Source organism: Lontra canadensis, unplaced genomic scaffold, assembly GCF_010015895.1.
Source record: "Lontra canadensis isolate GAN:19392208 unplaced genomic scaffold, GSC_riverotter_1.0 scaffold3, whole genome shotgun sequence".
Classification (NCBI taxonomy): Eukaryota; Metazoa; Chordata; class Mammalia; order Carnivora; family Mustelidae; genus Lontra; species Lontra canadensis.
In genome coordinates, this window is record NW_022630997.1 from 21,921,743 (window position 1) to 21,942,611 (window position 20,869).

A 20,869-nucleotide genomic window follows, 5' to 3' on the forward strand; every position below is an offset into this window, starting at 1 on the left:
GCTTAACCCACTGAGCCACCCAGGTGCCCCAATACCTGGGCCTTCTTATTGCATGATTCATGAACTAGGGAGTTGATTTCCTCTCCCTTATTGCATCTCACATTTTATTTTATTTAATTAATTAATTTATTTATTTATTTCCCACATTTTTGAGTGCAGAGAAACCAGCTGGGGATCTTGTTAAAATGCAGATTCAGATTCAGTCCCCATAGGTTGAGTCTGAGTTTTTGCACTCTTAGTAAGCACCCAGATGATGCCAGTGTTTCTGGTCTCTGGACCACACTTTAAATAGCAAGGTTCTGCATATCCTGAAGTCTTGTTTTTCAGATTGTCTTTCCAGTATGTTCACTTAGGCCTTTTTCTTTAAAATATTGCAAGACCAGTGTTTTGGAAACTACAGAATATTGTGGAGAGAAATGAAAGACCTGCGTAAGGGGACAGAGGGTCTATTCTCTGGAATGAGAAAATCCAATATTGGTAAAATGTTAATTTCCATCCAGATTGATGTATAGATTCAACAGGATCCCAGTCAAAAGTCCAGCATGCTTTTTGTTTTGTGTTTGGTAGAAGTGGGTAGGGTTCTCAACTTTGTGAGAATGCAAAGGATCTAGAAGAGCCAAAAATGATTTTTGAATAAGAACAAAGTTGGGAGACTCACACTACCTGATTTCAAGACTTAGTCTAAAAACTGGAGTAATCAAGACAGTGAGTTTTGGGCTCAAGTCAGATTCATGGAGCAGAATAAAGTCCAGAAATAGACCCCACACAATGGCCAATTTCTAGATGGTGGTGTGCTAAGTGAGAGAAGTCAGGTGCGAGACTGTACATGCACCGTGCTGTTGGGGTAACATTCTAGGGGCACGGTTAGACTCTGGTGATAGAAAGCAGGTCAGTGGTTGCTGCAGACTTGGGATGAGACCATACTAAATGAGGGGCTGGTCTTTGTGAATCAAGAGAGTGCCTCCCCACCTCACCCCCTCAGGCCAGTAGGATGCAGAACCTGATGGCCTGGGCCTTCGAGTCTGTCTGTCTGGGTCCCTGTACCAAGCTGTGCCTGCCTCTGTACCTTGGTCTGCTTATCCATGTAAACTAATACAGTGTCAGTGCTTTACTCTGTAGGGCCATTGGGAGGATCAAACGAATGTATTTAAAGCATCTAGAACATTTCCATTTACATAATTATATGTATATAAACTTATTATCCTTTGATAGTCATTTCGTGTTGTGATTTTTACCTCTTTCTCCTACAATTTGGTTCTCTCTTGCCTTTACCCTCTCCTTGACCTAGGTGGACTCATGGAACTTAAGGTTTTTAAAAGAATCTTAGAAGTGGCAGAGATCTTGCTTAGTATCTAAACCAAGTACAGGTGTCAAAACTGAGGCCAAGGAGGTTGAGCGCTGTGCCCAAGGTCAGGTTCATGTTTGTAGGCAGCCAACCAAGAACTAGGAGCCTGGCCAGGTGACTCCTGGTAATGTGTGGTGTCTGCATTTTTCATGCACACGATCGGGACTTCTGTGAAGCTGCCATTCATCAGTTGTGTTGTGTTGTTGTCTGTTTTCCTGCAGAGCATTTCGGAGCCCCAGTAGCTGAAGACTTGTCCTGTTACCACCATGAGCTCTGGTAAGCCATTTAAAACCCTGTCTTTCTCTTCTGGACCAATCTACAAGACTGGGTAGTTTACCCAGATTTCCCACTTTTTCTTAATGCCCCAAATGCATTTCATTTTTTATTTTTTGAGACCTGGGCAAGCGCCAAAGCCCTGTTGTAAGTTGTCATTGCTACTATCGCCTTCATTATGAATGATTTAATGAGTGCCTACTATGTGTTAAGCAGTAGGCTTAACATGCACCATATCCTAATCTTTATAATATCTCCCTTTTTCTCTTTTTAAACAACTTTATTGAGATAGAAATGACATACCTTGAACTGCAGATATTTTCAGTATCCTGGGTGATAAATGTTGATATATGTGTACACCTCAGTGGCATTGTTTAATCCTGGTGACGGCTGCAGAAGGAAACACATTGACCGTAGTTGCCCCAGAGCTAATCTAACACTCCCTCCATTGAGGCTGGACAAGCAGTTGTTCACATTCTTGCTATGCCTTTGGTAGTAAAAAATCAAGATATAAAGAAATGACCAGTTTTGCGTATTTTTAGTTTAGAGCTGGGGTAGAAAGTGCGGGCTATCGAGGTCAGAGAAGTGAATAGGTCCCTACTTATTATGCAGCCAAGAGCTGTCAGCTGTCCAGCCCAGAACTCAAGGCAGAGAAATTTCCCTCTGGAGATTAAGGCCCACCTTGGCTCTGTGTGTGCCCTGGAGCCTCCCGAGGCCTGCAGGCTGTGGGGTATGGGGCAGGTGACCAAGTAGCAGCTCATTCAGGGGTCTCCTAATTCTGTATTATGTTTGGAGTATCATTAGAGACCTCTGCAGATTAAAAACAATCCTTTCCATGTACAACATACAGTGTCCTCTTAGCCAAATCCTAAATTGTGCAGGACGGTATGTGCTTAGGACCGAGGCCGGCTCCAGGTAGAACAGCACAGGGCCTCAAGTTGGCTTCCTCCCAGACCAGCTGTGTGGCCTCTGGCCTGCAGGGGCTCCTCCTCTGTGAAACAGCATGAAAACACCGGCTCACTGGGACTCCTTGAGGAATAAGTGACAACGTACCTCCCATGTACGATGCCCAATGTGTGGCCAGTGTTCCGTCCTAGGTTATCAGCTCACGTCTCCTCCTTGCAAGGAGGGGGACTTGGCTTGTTCTGAGCCCTTTTGCTGCACGTGAAGAAGAAATACACCTTTTTTCCCCCTCCAAGTGGACTTGGGTACTGCCAGGAGCTCCTGCTTTGTAATTCATTTTTTCTTTTTGTTTGCTTGGCTTTTTGGTTTTGTGGTCATTTAAAACAGGCTGGGAAGTGCCTTTTTTCTTTTTTTTCCTTTCTTTCTTTCTTTCTTCTTCTTTTTTTTTTTTTTAATTTAAAACCTCTGCTCTGCAGCTAAAATTTCTGGGTCTTCTACCAGGATGAGCCTAAGCAGGCATTGTGGCTCCCTGCGTGCATAAGTGCAGGAGGAAGAAGGGAGGGCGTGGCAGGAGGGGAGGGTGTGGCCAGGCTTGTGGGACTTCTCCCAGGTTCACTCTCAGGCATGGTGCTAGGAGAGCATTTTATAGAAAGAGTCCAAAAAATCCAGACCCTCTGACCTGATAATCCCACTCTTGGGAATTCCTGTCTTAATTCAGAGGAAACAAAAACATCACCTACATGAAAGTGGGGAATGAGTAGTTCATTATGTGTATTTACTTGGTGGAGTATTGTGCTACTATTAAAAGTGATCATTAGGAAGAAAGCAGCTATGTAGAAAACATTTGTGTTAACCTTTGGTGGAAAGAGAAGTATGAAAATGATGCTTTATTTATTTATTTATGTAATTTTTTAAATTGTGCTAGTCACCATATAGTACATCACTAGTTTTTATGTAGTGTTCCATGATTCATTGTTTGTGTATAACGCCCAGTGCTCCATGCGATCCGTGCTTCTTAATACCCATCACTGGGCTCATCCATCCCCCCCCTCCACCCCCTTCCCCTCTAAAACCCTCTGTCCAGGGGTGCCTGGGTGGCTCAGAGGGTTAAGCCTCTGCCTTCGGCTCAGGTCATGATCTCGGGGTCCTGGGATCGAACCCCGCATCGAGCTCTCTGCTCAGCGGGGAGTCTGCTTCTCCCTCTCTCTGCCTACTTGTGACTTCTGTCAAATAAATAAATATTAATAAATAAATAAAATAAAAATTAAAAAAAATAAAACCCTCCATCCATAGTCTCTTAATGGTTCATTTCCCCCTCTGATTCCCCCGCTCTTTATTTTCCCCTTCCTTCTCCTAATGTCCTCCGTGCTATTCCTTATGTTCCACAAATAAGTGAAACCATGTATCTTTCTCTGTGTGACTTATTTCACTCAGCATAATCTCCTCCAGTCCCATCCGTGTTGATGCAAATGGTGGGTATTCATCCTTTCTGATGGCTGAGGAATACTCCATTATTATTATTATGGACCAATCTTCTTCCATTCATCTGTTGAAGGGCATCTTGACTCCTTCCACAGTTTGGCTCTTGTGGACATTGCTGCTATAAACATTGGGGGGCATGTGCCCCTTTTCACTACATCTGTATCTTTGGGGTAAATACCCACACTTCTCCAAAGAAGACATACAAATGGCTAACAGACACATGAAAAAGTGCTCATCATCATTAGCCATCGGGGAAATCAAATCAAAACCACATTGAGATACCACCTTACATCAGTTAGAATGGCAAAAATGAACAAGGCAGTTGGAGAGGTTGTGGAGAAAGGGGAGCCCTCCTACACCGTTGGTGGGAATGCAAGTTGGTGCAGCCACTTTGGAAAACAGTGTGAAGGTTCCTTAGAAAGTTAAAAATAGAGCTACCCTATGACCCTGCAATTGCACTGCTGGGCATTTACCCCAAAGATACTGATGCATTCATTTTATTCCAAGTTGGGACTGGACTGCCAGTCACCAGGGAAGGGGCTTTGGTTTGTTCTTTCATTGCATTCTTCTGGCAGACCCGCAAAGGGGAGCATGGTTTATCCCATCCTATTCTGTACGTGGAGCATCTGAGGCCCGGAGAGGTGGAGGATTTGCCTGGCATAACCAGCCGGTGTGTGGTGGAGCTGAGGCAAAGCCAGGCTGTGGGCACCAGCACAGTGGGCCGAAGAGATCAGAATCGGAGGTGCTGGCACAATTTTGCAAATTTTCTTCAAGTTTCGCTATGTTTCGTGAAAAGAAAGCAAGGAAAGGAAAGGAAATGCATGGGGCTGGGCCTGGTAGCAGCTGAGAGGCTACCCCAGTGCTAGCGTTGGGGGGGGGGCCCGAAGCAAGGCCTTCAGTTCCAGAGAAGAGATAGTGAAGAAGAACTCTGACAGGTGCAGGGAGAAGAGAGAGTGACAGAGCAGATGGGGTGATGGAACCTGTGATACTTCTTTTACTTGGATTTCTGGCCAACACCCTCCTTCCATCCATCCCAAGAATGTAGGTGCTAAGGAGATATTGACATCTGGGAGAATTGGGCTTCTTCTGGAGGTGGATGGGGCAGCGAGCAGGACAGAACCTATGGGGCGGGAGGTCCAGGCTGCTGGTCAGGAGGGGTGATGGCCCTGCTCGTGTCTGGATCCAGGATTATCTAGGCGGGCCCGGCAAAGTGGGCCATGTCAGGGAGGCTGACAGGAGGGCCTAGGTGGGTAACCTAGTCTCAGCCAGAGCAGCTCCTGGGATTTGGGACGGGGCTTCAGCCCCAGCATTTGGGGAGATCATATATAAGCTCTTTCATAAAGAAGGTATTTAGTTTGTATTTATAGACTATACAGGAGCCGTTTTTAATTTTATTTATTTACTTATTTATTTTTAAAGGTTTTTTTGATTGATTTTTTTGACAGAGAGAGACACAGCAAGAGAGGGAACAGAAGCAGGGGGAGTGGGAGAGGGAGAAAGAGGCATACTCCCACTGAGCAGGGAGCCCAACATGGGGCTTGATCCAGGACCCCAGGATCATGACCCAAGCCGAAGGCAGACGCTCAACGAGTGAGCCACCCAGGTGTCCCGCAATTTTTTATTTTAAAAATAAAAAAATCCTTCTTCCTGTTGGAGGCGAGAGGATGCCCTGGGAGATGGAGCAGACCAGAATTCAGACCCCAGCATAGTGATCTTAGGCAGGCCTGGCGTCCTCTCTGCACTTCAAATTTCTTATCTGTGAAATAGGAGTTCCTGTCTCACAGCTCCAGGGGACTGGGTCTGAAGGATAAAAATGAGATGCTACTTACGGAATGTTAGCATGGATCCTCAGGTCCAGGCAAATAGATGTTTAAGAAACCATAGGTGTTGCGATTGTATTTGTGGCTTGGTTGGCTCTCGGCTGGTGAGGGTGGGGATGGGGATGGGGTTACTCCAAGCCACATAGGAGGGGCGAGGCTGCTCCCAGTGACTTCAGCTGCGCAGACTCAGGAAGGTCTCTGTTGACCTAGAGAAGGTGACAGTCCCGGGAAGCAAGGCGCAAGGAGGCGCAGGATTTCCCCCAGTGTAAGAAAAGGGGAGGAGGCATTCCAGGCGTGGGTCTTGCAGGAACCAAGCCTAAAGGTCTGGAAGTATCTGACAAGCTCCGGGGTTGTGAGGAGATGGGTTTGGCAGGCAGAGGAGAAGGGAAACGCAGCAGGAAAAGGCTGTAGGACCAATGGTTAGGAGAGCCCAGAATCCTGTATAAATTGCCCAGGCTTTGTCCTTGAGGTAGCTGCTGACCCCGGGGGGCTTGTTTGTTTGCTTGTTTTTTAATTATCAGGAAGATCAGTTAATTTAAATATAGCCAGGTATGCGAAAATATAAATCATCCAACTTACTAAAAAATTGTATTCCAAACAATCATTTGTACATTTTGGAGAACTCGGAATACATTTTTCCTCATAGAGATGATATGCATGATTGAATTCCCAGCTAAACCCCAATATTTTTATTCTCAAAATAGAGGTAAAATACCATCTACTTAAAGTAGAGTTGTTGTAGAAGGTCCTATTGCGTTGTTCTGTTTCCTTGTCCTGAGTCCTGCACCCAGGGGCTTTGTAACCCCGGGAGGGCCATGGTTGGATCAGGAGCTAGAAAGTGCTGTCTGGAGGCCGACTGACTGGGGGTGGAGAAGGGACAGAACAGAGGCAGGGGGCCTGGTAGGGGAAGCCGGGTCATCTCTGGGATAGTAACCGAAGAGCCTCAATGGAGGCAGTGTAGTTGGGGGGGGCGAGGTGCAGTGTCCAGAGACATTTCAGGGGACAGATAGCATGCCTCTGATGATGGGGGGTGTGGGTGGGGTGAAGGAGGGCATCAGAGAGCCTGAGGTCTCCATCCTCTGACAGCTCTCACTCTGGACGCTCGGGGATGCACCGGAGTCGGCCTTCCAGGGAGTAGGTAAGCCTTTGTCATTCAGGAGATGCCATTCTGAGGGAATGAAGCAGACTTTTTAAAAATGTAAGCAGTGAAGCCATAGCAAGGAGGCAGGAGAATTTGCATCACCTACCACATACTTCCCATCCCCAAATAGCTTTTGCGTTCTCTCCCGGTTCAGGCCACACAGCATTCTCAGAATTCTCCCATGGTGCCCAAGGGGGCCCTCTCCAGGCCTGAGAAAGCCAGCCTGTCCCTAGCATGCCACACACACACACAGGACTCAATAAATGTTGGGGAGAGATGATCATAAGCCTTGTGCTCTTTGTCTCTCTTTCAGAATGTGACGTTGGTGCTTCTAAAGCTGTGGTCAACGGGCTGGCACCAGGCAGCAATGGGCAGGACAAAGGTAAGCACTTGCGGGGAAGCCCAGCTGGCTATTATGAAGCAGTTCTAGAAGGCATGGAGTGTGTGGGGCCTGGGCCGCTCCGAGTACAAGCAGTCACTGGCTGCACTGGGCTGTGAACCGGAGACCTGTCTCCCATGCCGACCTTGAGAGTGAGAGCACTTTCTTGCCTCTCATGGGTCCGAGGCTGCTCTTTCCCACTGTGAGGTCACATGGTAAAACCTGTCCCCCATTCACAGGATGTGGATAACAACAGGTCAAGTACACCAAGCGAGGACTTCGCCTGGTGCAAATGGCATTTATCAGCCTGGAGTCTGCCTTACCTGGCATTTTATCTTCAGTGGCTGTAAATAGTGACCCGATCCCAGCCTTGACCCAGAGGCAAGAACCTCTGATTGCTGAAATTAGTTACTTCTGTGGCATTAGTTTCATGTGTGTCCTTGGTTTTCAGTTTTTAAAAACTTTAGGACAAAAGATTTAAGTGGGAAGTGAGTGACGGGTAAGATGACCGTTGAGGCCCCATGTGCCTTGTGCTCTCTCCTCCTCAGCCTCTCAACACAGCTGCCCAAGTGGCCAGGGCTCCCATGTCACTTCTGCAGGGCGGCCTGGGCCGAGTGATGAGGTATGGGCTCGTGTCCCAGTTCTGCTCACGGACGGACATCTCGGGAGGTCCACTGTTTTTATGCGTGTGCGTCCCCTTAGCTAGAAAATGAGGAAATGAGATGTTCTGCGGTGTTTTATTCCTGCTTCAGATTCTGGGTTTTACTGATTCCATCCTTGCTCGTGCTTCTAAATTTTATGGTCTCAAAGAGAGGGGGCAAAGGTCCTGTTATTGGGCAGTCAGGTCAGAACGCACCGTCTCTCACAGAGTAATTTCGGAATGTGACCTGTTTGGCCTTTGTAACTCCCATCTGGTTCAGCCAAGTATTCCTCTTGAGACAGGGCCAAGTGTGAAGTCGGGGTTGGGGAGGGGGAGCAGCCGGGAAGGGAAGGTGCGGAGCCCGGCAGGAGCTGGGGGATGGGGGCCCAGGTAGTTTCAGGGTCGGTTCCTCTGTGGCAGGAGGTGTCCAGCTGCTTCTCTGTGCCCCTTGCCTCCTTGCTTCCCTCCCCGACCCCCCTTCTCCACTCCTAGTGTGGGACGCATCCTCAGGGACTTGGGCGATCTTGGCTAAGTTACACTGAGGGGGTGTTAGAGGGCAGTGAGGCCATCAGCCCCGTCCCTATGGCTGATGTCCTCCCTGGAGCAGACGTCAGGGCTGTGGGAGAAGGCGGCAGGTGGGCATGGTGTCTACTCTCCACTCAGTAAGATGCAGCCCTCATATGGAAAGGAGGCAACACATGTCACCTGAAGGTCGTCGTGGTGGCCTGGGGAAGTCACTGAGCCATGGGCCAGGACAGCTGAGCTCCAGCCTCTTCCCCGAGGAGCTGGATGACTCTGAGTAGCACCGAGCCTCTTGCTTCGTCCTCTGTGAGAGGTAGCAGGAGTCTCCCACCAGCCAGTGTCCCACGTGGTCATAAGGAGCAGACGGTGGGCTCGTCGTGCAAGCGGGTTTGTATCTCCGTATGTGCAGCATGCTTGTTACTGTCTACTTAGTTATCAGTGGCCATGTGCTATGTGACTGCCTTACGAGGCAGCAGCGTGAGGGACTGGAAGGTGACCGCTCTGTGGCTGAGGGGACTGTCTCCCCTTCTGTCCCCTGACTGGCTCACCAGCGTGATACTGATGCACTAGTGACGGTCTTGCTTCCCCAGCAGCCCTTATCCCCCAGTTATTACATAGATATGGGGCCAGAAGATGTCTGAGTGGGCTCAGTGGGGTGACCCTGGCACCATAGGGCCTGAGCTCCATCTCTGCTTGCTCCCACTGGAGAGGCGGGGGGAGGGGAGGCTCCCCCACACGTGGTACGAAGGGGAGTTTGGGGATGTGCCACCTCTGAGGCTCCAGGATCTGGTGGGGGGGGCAGGCTGGGGAAGACTTCAGAGGGAGAAGCAGGGGAGCCCAGCACATGAGGACAGCTGCCCCGGCCATGTCCTGGGCTGTTCTGCTAGCTCTCCGATGGCCTGCCTGGGGGTCAGCATCCTGGACTGTGGACGTGGGTGCTGCCCGGAGTCTTGAGTGTGCGTTGGATGCCTGGCAGCCTCCTGTCCAGGATAGCCTGGGTTTAAGCAAGACCCTCTAGTGCCCAACACATGGAGGTTCTGATTTGCTCAGGGACAGGGGCCCATGGTGGTCAGAACAGGCACAGGAAGGACCCCAGAAGTTGTGATGGTGGGGAGGCAGCTCACCAGCGTGTTCCCTTCCCTCCTGCACTCATCAGGGGCCCACGGAGGAGTTCTCCTCCTCGCAGCCCTGCCACCAGCACAGACACCCCGGCATTCTCCCAGGGGCCCCTCGGACCCTAAGTGCTCTCCCCTTCTGCTGTGTGCCCGGCCATTGGCATGTCTGGACACCTCTTTGTCCGGAGCTTTGGCACGTTCCTAGTGTGGCAGGAGGTGCAGACAAGCACTGACCAACTGTGTATAGGGGACGGGGTGGGGGGGGGACGGGGGAGGGGCTCTGCCATCTTGGCGGGGACTCCGGAGAGAGAAGGCAGGCTGTTTGAGACGACCACATCTACTGCTCTTCCCATTGTTCTTCTCGTGTGGGCGACTTCCTCCTGTTGTCCCTGCCCAGTTCCTCAGCTGCCTGAGTGTTTCCCAAATGTCCTTTCTGGATGCACCATTTACCCTTTTGTGTTTTCAGCAATTGCCGACCCTTTACGTGCGCGCTCTGTTTCTGCTGTTAAAATAATTCCCGTGAAGACAGTGAAAAGCTCTTCAGGCCTGGTATTCCCTCCAGGTATCTCTCCTTGGGTTGGTTTCTTTTTTCTTTTTTTAATTATTAGCAGATCATGCATGGTTTTCCTTCCTTTCCTTCTAACAAAGACTTGGAGGCTTAACTCTTGCATGTTTAGGGGCTCTTCCCTCTCACGTCCTTAGCTGGTTTCCTTTCTTATTGTGCACGCACGCTCGCGCGCGCGCGTGTGTGTGTGTGTGTGTGTGTGTTTCTCCTGGGAGCTAGTGAGTCTGGAGAAGTACTGGCAGATGCCTTGCCTGTCCTCTCTTTAGGAGAAGGGTCAGTCCAGAGGCACGGGGCTCTGGTACATGGGGTATGTGATACGTGGAGGTGCACATGGTACCTGGCTCTCCCTGGGGGCTTTCAGCTCCCAGTACTTTATTTAAAACTTCACTCCCCCAGAGAATTAATGTGCCTACACAGGGAGCCTGTGAGTTGGGCTGAACTTGAAGCAGGTGCTTTAGATGCCAATCCTAGATGCTCCGCTGTGCTCCCCAGCCCCCGAGTTCACGTGCAGCCCCTTCCTGCCATTGCTCTCCGACCAAGGGTGCTGTTCGGGTCCCGGCTTGGACACACAGCTTCCTTCTGTGTGGAATGGCACAAGTCAGGCCCCGGCAGTACTTTGCCCCAGTGGCACGCTCTGGCCTTGGGATAATCTGGCTGGGCCTCCAGGAGCCTGGGACAGGCTGGATCTGTCATTTTGCAGCTCCTCCCTTTTGAAAGGACCAGGAATCCGTTTTCCCAGTGCTTTGCATTCGATGGGAAGAGGTGCTGATGGGGCAGATGTGTTCTCCTCTGGAAGACCAGTGGTCGTTCCGTGCAAGTTGCTGGAGAGGGTGCTGGACTGGAAAGGTGGAGAGAGGAGGCCGTACCTCTCGCTGTCCTGGTGTGGGAATGGGCAGGAGGGTTCATCTGCGCCTCCATCTTGCCCATCACCCGCCTGAAGTCTTATCCCATAATCCCAGTCTTGACAATTTTAGGTCAGAGATCCAGGCTGTGCTCTGAGCAATTTGAAAAACTGTACTGTGGCATTCAGTTCAGCTGAGCTGAATGGAAGGAAACCTGTGCCTTCTAGAACTGTGTGATCTACATCAGTTTCTTGACTCCTCATCCCTGGTTTTTCTAGAGGATGAGCGTCCAGATCTTTGGAATCCTGTTTTGAAGTCCTTCTCAGTGGAATTTGGAAAGATGCCCCTAAGGGTGCTCTTAGGCCATTGTGAACTGTAGGAAAGATCAGGGCCCAGAGAAGACTCCGTGGGGGGCACAGTGAACACTGTTCACTGAAGGATTGGGTGCTTCTTGACATTTTCTTTGGTGTGAATTTTCTTTGTTAAGTTTGGAGTGTGAGGCTCTCGCCCGTGATCTTTCGCTCCAGGCGGTATATCCCGTCTTCATTTTAAGGGTCTTGCCTTGTGGTTAGATTTTCTTTTCCTTTTTCAACTGGAGAACTGCAGGGAGGGTGATTCTTAGAACAACTTGATTCTTCCCGAGAACAACTGATGTTTCCAGCTTGCTCTTTCGTAAGAAGGATGGTCTGGAAGCTCAAGAAATCTCTCATCAACTCTTTCTTGAATTGTTCCCTACTCATTGGTCAGAAGTCTACTCACCAACCTAAGCCTCGTCTAATGAAAGGAATTAACCTGCTTTCATTTTGAAATGTTTTCAGCTGATAATTATAACTCACACAGAACTCATTGTTGCCTCCATTCTCCCTGAACCTCATGATGCGTGGTAAACCTCCGGAAATGGGATTCGTCTCTCTCCTCCACCCATAAATTAATTCTCATTGACCATCACATTGACCATAAGACTTCGCGTGGCTGTAAGCAGGTTCATCTCATTCCCTGGCTGTCATGAGTTGCTAACTGACTGTTGCTTTAATCCTGCAAGAGCCATGGATTCAGGTTTCTCTTTTGCATCTTTCCTTTTCAGACATGGATCCTACAAAAATCTGCACGGGGAAGGGAGCGGTGACTCTCCGTGCCTCATCTTCCTACAGGGAAATCCCGAGCAGCGGCCCCACAAGCCCTCAGGAAACCCCGAAGCATGAGAGCAAGCCAGGTGTGTGACCCCGGTGCCTAGGGGAGGGGTTTAGAGTCCCTTTGGGAGGGAGAGAGGCCCTCGTGCTTCTGCTCGGGAGGGCGTGCATTCACCAGCTGTCTCCGAGTCTCCCACAGGTCCCTAGAGCAGTCAGCAGCTTGTTCCGTCTGGACTGTGCCCTGAGCTAACACGTGCTCACTTGTTTCAGGCAGGGGCGAGGCAGTGGGCCCCACTTGGTTAGCTGGTGACCAGGGAGATGAGGAGAAACCTCATCACAGAGCCCGGTGGCCCTGCAGACCACATTCTTGAGGGCAGAGGCTGCGTGGGAAGGGAGTGGTGAGATGGGCTGGAGGTTAGGTTTCTCAGAGACCATCCCGAGATGGCTGTAAGTGGCCAAGCAGGGCTGGGGCGGTGGAGGCAGGGAGAAACCAGGGGAGCTTGAGAAATGCAGGTGCCTGACTGACCTGGCTCCCAGAAAGAGGGGAGGGGCAGGGCTCAGGCCTGGGGAGGCCGCCTGGCAGCTGAAGCAGCAGGATCAGAAGAGCCATTCCAAGGCCACTGCACCCTGGGAGCACTGGGAGCCCAAAGAAGAAGCCCATCTGCAGCTCATCTCCCATCCGGCTCCACCATTCGGGGTGTCTAGAGAGTGGCGTTGAGACCTGGGACTTCGGAACCTGTTAGATCTGTGTTCGTATCTGTGGCCATGCAGCTGTGGACAGGACATTCTCTGTCCCGGCCCTAGTGGTGTCCTCTCGAGAAAGGGCTTGATAGTTGCACCCGCCTCATAGCATTACTGTGAGCGTGGAGTGTGTGAAGGTGTTGCACCTGCATAGTGGCATGGAATGAGCCATTAGAGGTCAACCACTATTAGTAGGTTATGACTGTGATTACTGTGATCTCTCTAGAGAGGGTTTTCCAGAGCTCCCCAAGTGTTCTGGGAGTTAAGAAACACTGAAGTTTCCCAGGGACAGCTAGCTGCGGGTGGGGCAGCCCCGCCCCCACCCACCCCCCAATCCACTCCACAGGGTGCTGGTTCTCACACCTGAGCTGCATCAGAATCACCTGGAGTGAAAGGCCAGGATGCTGGGCCCCAGGCTGGGGCTTTAGGATTTATGGTTATTCCCACTGACAGGTCTGAAGTAGAGTCTGAGGGTTTGTATTTCTGACAAATTCCCGGTCATGCTGAGATGCTGCAGGTCCAGGGATCACATCTGAGAGCTATTGCTAGAAGGAAGGGGACTTTTCTTTCCATCCTAAAGGAAATGGAGGAAGAAAAGGAGTGAGGGTGAAGACCACTTCCTTGGGACTGAAGATAAAATGAGGCACGCAGACTCATGGGTGCAGTGGGGAGCACCGCCCCCCACCTTGTGATGAGATGGAAATCTGAAGGAAAGGGCCAGTCAGTGGCCAGGCATCTTGGAAACTGACTTCCGTTCCAGCCACCTAGAACTAGCGCCAAGGCAGATGCCTGAGGACAAAGCCAGGCTAGGGTTTGAGCATGAGCCTCATTCTGGTAATGTCGTGCCTTGTGGAGAGCTGCTTTCTCCCTGGTCTCAGGGAAGGCATAAGTGGCCTCCAGCACTATAGGCTGAAAGTCGCTTCTTGGCCCTACGTTCCTCAACCCATACCGGCCTTTGCCCCCCTGCAGTCTGCCACTCTAGCCTCCTGGAAAGGTGAGGCCAAGGAGTGAAAGCATAATGCATTTCTTCCTAAGGCTAGCTTCATCCAGCCTCTCCTGGCCTACCTGGGAAGATCCAGCTCCCAAAGATGTTTGGGGAAGAGAGAATCCTCAGGGATAATTGAAAGAAAAAGACCGTACCTACAGCCCGTGGCTCAATAAAATGACCTTAATCAAGTGGAGGGCCCTGCCGCTGGGGGAATTAGCAAGGCGAGTGGGAGGAGAGGGTCCTGGAGCTCCCCCTCCTGGTTGTTGGGTGGCATTAACACACAGCACTGACTGGTCCCCTGTGGGCTTGGATTTACAGGACCTTACGGTGATTTGAGCACTTTTAAGAAGCTCTCTATCCTCCGAATAATTCTAGATCTTATAAATTCTGACAGCTAATTTGGGTGAAGGAATATCTTGTGTTAAAATGCAAATACACTGAAGAATTAAGGGAGAGCTATCGGTCATACATATCTCTACAGTAAATCGATCTTAGATTATTTTCCTCCTGGTAAGTGGAGATCATTGACTCCCAAGTTGGCAAACATTCATTTAGCATCATCTGTGTGCAGGGCACTGAGTAGTCCGTGGGAACTGTGGTGAGAAACAGGGAGAAGGGAAGGAAAAGCAGCATAATTCTGGGTGCTTCAGATGAAGACAGAAGTCTGTTTACTGTAGGAGTCAGGCATGAGCTGCTAGTCCACTGTCGTGCTTTCCGAGGTAAAGTATGAAGGGCCTGGGCAAGATGGTATTGACTTCCAACATGCTCTGGGACCTTGGGAACCTTGGGAATTAATCTGACACAAACAGAATCCCATTCACCAAGGACAGATTCAAGATTACATCCCAGGGCGGTTTGGGTGAAAGGCACAAGCTGGGTTTGGGTAGAGGGAAGAGTACCAAAGAGGCTGAAATGAGTTAACGCTGCTGTTAACTTGAAGAAGGATGGGGCTCTAGAGATGGGACCTTCTAGCTGGAGATCCTGTCCTCTTACAGTACTGCTCACTGGCCAGCGTCCTGCTGGCGCCTGTCTGTGTCTGTGTGGTTCCCAGCCCTCTTCTCATCCCTCTCAGCTCCCTGCACCTGAGCCTCTGGATGGCAACTTGCTTCCTCACCCTGCCCCCCCTCCTCCCCGGCCCCAGTCTCCAGTTTTGTCCCAGAGCCTGGGAGTCCCTGCACCTCGACAGGCAGCCAGGTCCAGCCCAGACGCAGAGCCCAAATATGAGACAGCAGGTGTCTCCTCCATGCTTCCTCCTCCCAGTACCCTCACAGACAGCTGATGTCAGGTAGCGTCCAGCTCTCTCCCTTATCACTGGGGCCAGCATCTGTCCCTGAGCTTGCTCCATCTGCCTCCTCAATGCTTCGCTCCCTGGCTTTACCGCCACCTTCCCTCCCTGCAGGCCCACAGGTTGCCGAGCAGTTGCCCAGACTGGAAGCTCCAGGCTTGTATTACTGCCCAGCACCTTCTTTGCTTACGTGACCCCTTGATGCCCCCATTTCAGACGCATCTCCTGTTCCTTGTCCTTGCTCCACCTCCCTCATCCTGTGAGACATGGTCTAGTTTCGTAGTGACACAGCCCTCTGTCAAGGCTCAGCTTCGCCACTTACCATCTTTGTGATGTGGGCGACTCGTTCAACCTCTGCGAGCGTCCATTTCCTCATCTGTGACATGGAAGGACCTCAGTAGAGGTGCTGGAGTCCAGTGAGCTCCTTCACGCCAAGATTCAGCACTCAGCCGGGCACACTGCAGGTTTTCTTTGATGGCAGCTCCGATGGCAGTTGTGCACATCCGGAGGCCTGGGAAAGCCTTCCGGTAATTTCAGCTAGAGGCTGTGAGCACAGTGGGAATGAGGATTGGGGGCCAGGGTGGATGTGCGTTTGGAAGAGTGAAGTGGCAGGACCCCGTGTGGTGTGTGTGAGGAGCACGGAGAGGTGGGACTCCCTGCTGCCTCCCCTGTGTGACCGGGAGAGTGGCTGTGGTATTCATGGAGACATTGGCTTATGAAGGGAGAGAAAGGGATGTTGAATTCCATTGTTTGCCACACTGAGTTTCGGGGCAAGGGCAGGACTTCCAGGAGGAAGTTTTTAACAGACATTTGGATATTTGGAGTTCAGGGTGTGGATTTGGGAACCACGTGCATCCAGATGAACGCTGGGAGGATGGAGGTCCTTTCTGAGGTGGAGTGAGATCGAGCCTGTGGACGAGCCCTTGGACTTGCCCAGTTCAAACCCACGCTCCAGACTCTGGCCCTCAAGTGGTAGATTAACACTGGATCACCAGCCACGGCTTCCTGACCAACCTCCTAAACTCTGAATGTGGACCTTGGTTTTTGGATCAGAAGCATCTGGAAAGAACTGCAGTAATCTTAGTGCTGACTCCCATTACCTTATCCCTGCTTCTTGATTTCATTTGCCTGGCCAGGTGTGGGTATTGGCTCTTTTGGCTCAGGGTGACATGTCCCCAGGTCAGGTGTTAGTTACTCTAGAAGAGACAGGGAGCCCAGTGCACTGCTGGGTGTGACATGGAACTTCCTGTCTAGTATAGCCCGAAGACCATCAATCCCTGTGTTCTGACCCATAAGCCAAAATCCAGTTCACCCCTTCCATTTGTGTTAATTCTGTGCAGTTTGCTTCAGTCCTTCCTGCCTGGTCCTTGACCACATTGTTAGCTTTGGAACTGTACCAGCACGTTTTCTCTGGTTTGACTCTCAGGTTTGCGCTCTAGAAATGGCAATAGCAAAAAGTTATCATGAGAAAATTGACATGGGACCAGTTAAAGACTCTCTTTACCCCCAATAACTCAGAATCCTCCTTACGAATGCCTGTGCAAGAATGACTGCCAAAGTAAGAAGTTGGAAGGAAAAGTCTCCATAAGAGAACACTCTCACTTTTTTTTTAAAGATTTTTTTTTTTTTAATTTATGAGGGAGGGAAGGGCAGAGGGAGAGGATGAGAGAGAATCCCAAGCAGACTCCTTGCTGAACGTGGAGCCCAACATGGGGCCCAGTCTCACAGCCCTGAGATCATGACCTGAGCTGAAATCAAGAGTCACATGCTTAACCAACTGAGCCACCCAGGAACCCTGAAGTTACCCTCACTTCCCTTTTTTTTGTTATTTCATATTTTATTGGACTGATGCACATTTCACCATTTCTGAGACATAAAGCTAACATAGGACTAAGAATGTAGATGGGAAAGGGTGGGAAGCCATCCACAAATTTGGCCAAACTAGAAACGTACATAATCTTTTGAGTTGGAATCAAGGGAAAAACCTGCTCGGAGCTGAAGGAAGGTCTTTGGTTTCTATCAAGTCTCTTAAGGGCTCTGTTAGTAAAAGGGTCAGCTTATGGAAAACTCCCAAATTCCCCAAAACCCCATTAGGCAGGAGAAATGGGCAGGACAGAAGGACAGAAGGACTTGGGTTGTGGTCTGCGGGAGGGACGGCTGGGCTGGCAGCCACAGCTTGGGCCCAGGACTTGGAGGTAGGAAGCTGGAAGTCCAGAGGCAGAGGCAGAGGTTAGTGCCTTCACCTGAAGCCCGGGCTTCCCAATCGATCTCTAGGATGCAGATGCTCCCCTCAGACAAGGAACACCCTCACTTCTGACACCAAATACTAGGTGAAGGGATTCTCAAAACTACCCTTGGGTTTCATGATTTGCTAGGACTCCAAGAACTCATTGAAAGCTATTATACTCATGGTTGTACTCATGGTTGTGGTTTATTACAGGGAGAGGATACAGATTAGTATCAGCCAAGAGAAGAAGCCCAACATGGGCTCTAGGGAAGAACCAAGCATGGGGCCTTTTATTGACCTCTCTAGGGAGTCATGATGCATTAGTTCCCAGCACTGAGATATGACAGTATGTTCCAAGTATCGTCAACCAGGAAGTTCTCCTGAACTGTTGTATCCAGAATTTTTATCCATTGTTCCCATAGCTGATCCTCAGTCTCCAGTCCATTAGGAGGCTGAGGTTTTGATGGCTCAGAGTGCCCCCCCCCCGCAAAGTCACCTTATTGATCTGGCACAAAGACCACTTTGGGATGACATTCCAATGGTTTAGAGATTAACTACCAGAAGTCAGAAAGCAAAGTCAGACCTCTTTTGGGGTAAGGTTGTTCTTTATCACACAACTGGAATAAAAGAAATAAACACAAATGAGATTTGGAACAATATTAGGCCCACTTTGAACACATCCTCTAATTCTTGGATACTCTGCTGGACCATGTGGAATCTGACCCAGTTGTCCTGAGATCCCAAGAAGAACTGATCAGCAGCACAACTTTAAAGTTGACCAAAATGAAATTAGCACAGAATGAGATAAAAGAACATATCAGGAGGCTGTGGCCACAGGCCACAAAAGGTTATGTGTAAAGAAGAGAGAGAGGAAAAGATAAGAGAAAAGAAATTATACTTGTCCTGGAAAGGCTGAGTCTCTTCAGGGCTGCAAAACCTATCTAGAATCCAACTTTCCTAGGCCTTCCTCCCCTTCCAGGAGCGTGAGGTAACGCTTTGTGAAAGAAGCATTTTTGACAGCCTCCTCAACCAAGAGTTAATAATTGATGATTATGTACATCAGGCCTCACCTGCTGCACTCAGGTCCAAATGGCTGTGAGCCTCTGCCCACCTCGAAAGTTCAGAAGACGAGGTAACAGGATGATGATGTTGGGAATTCAGGCCTCCTTTGGTAAGGAAGAGAGAAATGGCCAGAGAGGTCCTGGGAACTGCCTTTTCTGGGGCAAGGAGAGGGGAACAGTTTTAATGACTTGGAATAAGACGAAAAAGAGGGTTGATCCCAAGGATATTATGTTCTCAAAGCTATTTATCGAATAGCAGCTGTCAACAGCTCTGACTTATTTCTCTGTGTGGGGAATCTTTTCTTCCTTATGCTTTGGAGTCCATGTTGACTAAAGCACTTGCTTCACGCCACAGATTCCTATTTGGTCCTCATGACTCAAAAGAAGCAGACAAGCCCCCCTTTCCTAGGCAAAGCTGTCCTTCGCTGCAGGATGTGCAGTTAGCAAGGACTTGGACTGGGCTGTCTGATGCCAGAATGGCAGTCCCCTTCACGACCAGTGCTGTGGAGGGACAGACATCTGTTTCTCAGCGCCACCAGAATAGATGCAAACCAACCCAAAACTAAAGAGCACGTGGAACAATGTGCTGCCACATCCACATAGAACGCCCGCGGCCTTCACGGGTAACCCCTCGCTCCGGACCATTGAGGTTCAGTGTGTGTGTCGATCTAACACATTGGATGGAATGACTTGACAGAGGTAGACAAGAGAGAACTTAGAAAGGAAGACAGAGCAAAAGTTGATGTATACGGGGGCTGGGGACCTCGGTCACATTGTGTCACCTAGTGGTTGAGGGCCTGCCATGTGGAAGGCAATCCCTGGGCCAGGAACCTGGATGGATGCTACAGTGAGTGTTAAAAATGGTCATTTTTAGGATCCTCCACATGCCTGATCTCTGGATCTTCAGCAAACCTGTGAGGTGTCCATGGAGTAAAGATCTTACTTCATAGATGAGAAAAAGGAAATGCACAGTGGTTGGCAGCCTGCCTCCAGTCACAGGAGCCAGTACATTGCAGTAATGTGCATAGAACTCAAGTCCTGTAGAGTCCCCAGCTGTGTGATCAGAAAGAGGAGACAACCTGTGGATTGTGCATACGGGGGTGGCAGAAATGTGAGCAGCAAGCAGCCTGCTGAAGGGGAACACAACCGAAACATGCTGTAAAAACTGTTTTAGAGGGGAAAGGAAGCAACAATGGATACTTGAGTAGTTAAAAGTTAACAGAAAACAGTTCTCTAGAAAAAAGATGGTGGTGGTGGTTTTTTTTTTTTATAAGATTTATTTATTTATTTGACAGAGACAGCGAGAGAGGGGGAGCAGGAGAGGGAGAAGCAGGCTTCCTGCCAAGCAGGGAGCCAAATGCAGGGCTTGATCCCTGGTCCCTAGGATCATTATCTGATCCAAAGGCAGACGCTTAATGACTGAGCCACCTAGGCACCCCAGATGTTCTTTGGGTATTCCTTTTATCATGGTTTTCAAAGTGTGGACTAAGGACCGGCAGCCTTAGCATCACCGGGGAAACGTGTTAGAAATGTCAAGTCCCAGGCTTTACCTCCCATCTACGGAGTGGGGAATGCCGGTGGCGGCGGGACAATCCGTTCTAGTGGGCACTCCGCTGATTCTGATGCAGCCAGACTGCTGTGCCGGGATACAGATCACCTAAAACCTTGACCTCTGCCCTTGCCTCCTGTTCCACCACCTTTTGGCTCCCAGCACTTCCGTGGAATGTCAGTGGCTGATGGTGGGGTTGGTGGCTGACAGTGGTGGGCAGATGCCGCCCTGGATTCTGGAGACCCAGACTGATTACTTTGTGTTTCCTGGCTGTGTGATTTTGGGCAAGTACCTTGTCCTCTGTTTCTTCATCCATGAGGTAGAAGGATCATCTCCCCCGCAGACCTGTTGGGTGACGAAATCAAATATGAAATAGGTACAAAAGTGACTAACAGCGTCTGGCACTTAGGTTGGTGGTCTGTGACATTAATCGATCTCAGCTTGACACCTGGAAAGCCCACCTCTTGAGGGAGCCCCATGGAGATGGGTCTGGGGCTGTGAGAGCGGCTGTGTCCGTCTCTCTTGGAAGGTAAGAGTAGGTAGGGCACAAAGAAGGAAGTTAAGGGATGGGCTAGTTCAGGAGTTGGCAAACCGGCCTATGGGCTAAACCTGGCCCATGCCTATCTTTGTACAGCCTATGAACTAAGAATGGTTCTTGGGAAAAAAATGGATAAAAGGAAAATCACAAGAGGAATGGTATTAGATGCCTATGTTAATTATATGAAATTCAGAATTCAGGGCCCATAAATAAAAATTCTTTGGAACACGGCCACACTCATTCATGTACCTATGATCTGTGGCTGCTTTTGTGCTAGGACAGCAGTGTTGAATAGTTGCGACGGAGACCACATGGCCCACGGT

The 20,869-nt window shown here is 49.9% G+C and overlaps 1 protein-coding gene across 49 annotated transcripts in view; it reads left to right on the plus strand.

The window, feature by feature from the left end:
- Window positions 1-20,869, plus strand: part of SORBS1 (sorbin and SH3 domain containing 1) — a 225,844-nt gene that overhangs the window by 106,051 nt on the left and 98,924 nt on the right. For 38 of the 49 annotated variants that reach the window (XM_032883920.1, XM_032883820.1, XM_032883811.1 and 35 more), the window contains exons 3-6: window positions 1,567-1,621; window positions 7,278-7,346; window positions 10,087-10,182; window positions 12,112-12,240. In XM_032883920.1, the coding sequence (XP_032739811.1) occupies window positions 1,612-1,621; window positions 7,278-7,346; window positions 10,087-10,182; window positions 12,112-12,240 (304 nt within the window). In that variant the 5' untranslated portion in view covers window positions 1,567-1,611. Of the gene's footprint in view, window positions 1-1,566; window positions 1,622-7,277; window positions 7,347-10,086; window positions 10,183-12,111; window positions 12,241-20,869 lie in introns of those variants that run through there. The other 11 variants (XM_032883860.1, XM_032883879.1, XM_032835894.1 and 8 more) reach the window with 2 other exon arrangements.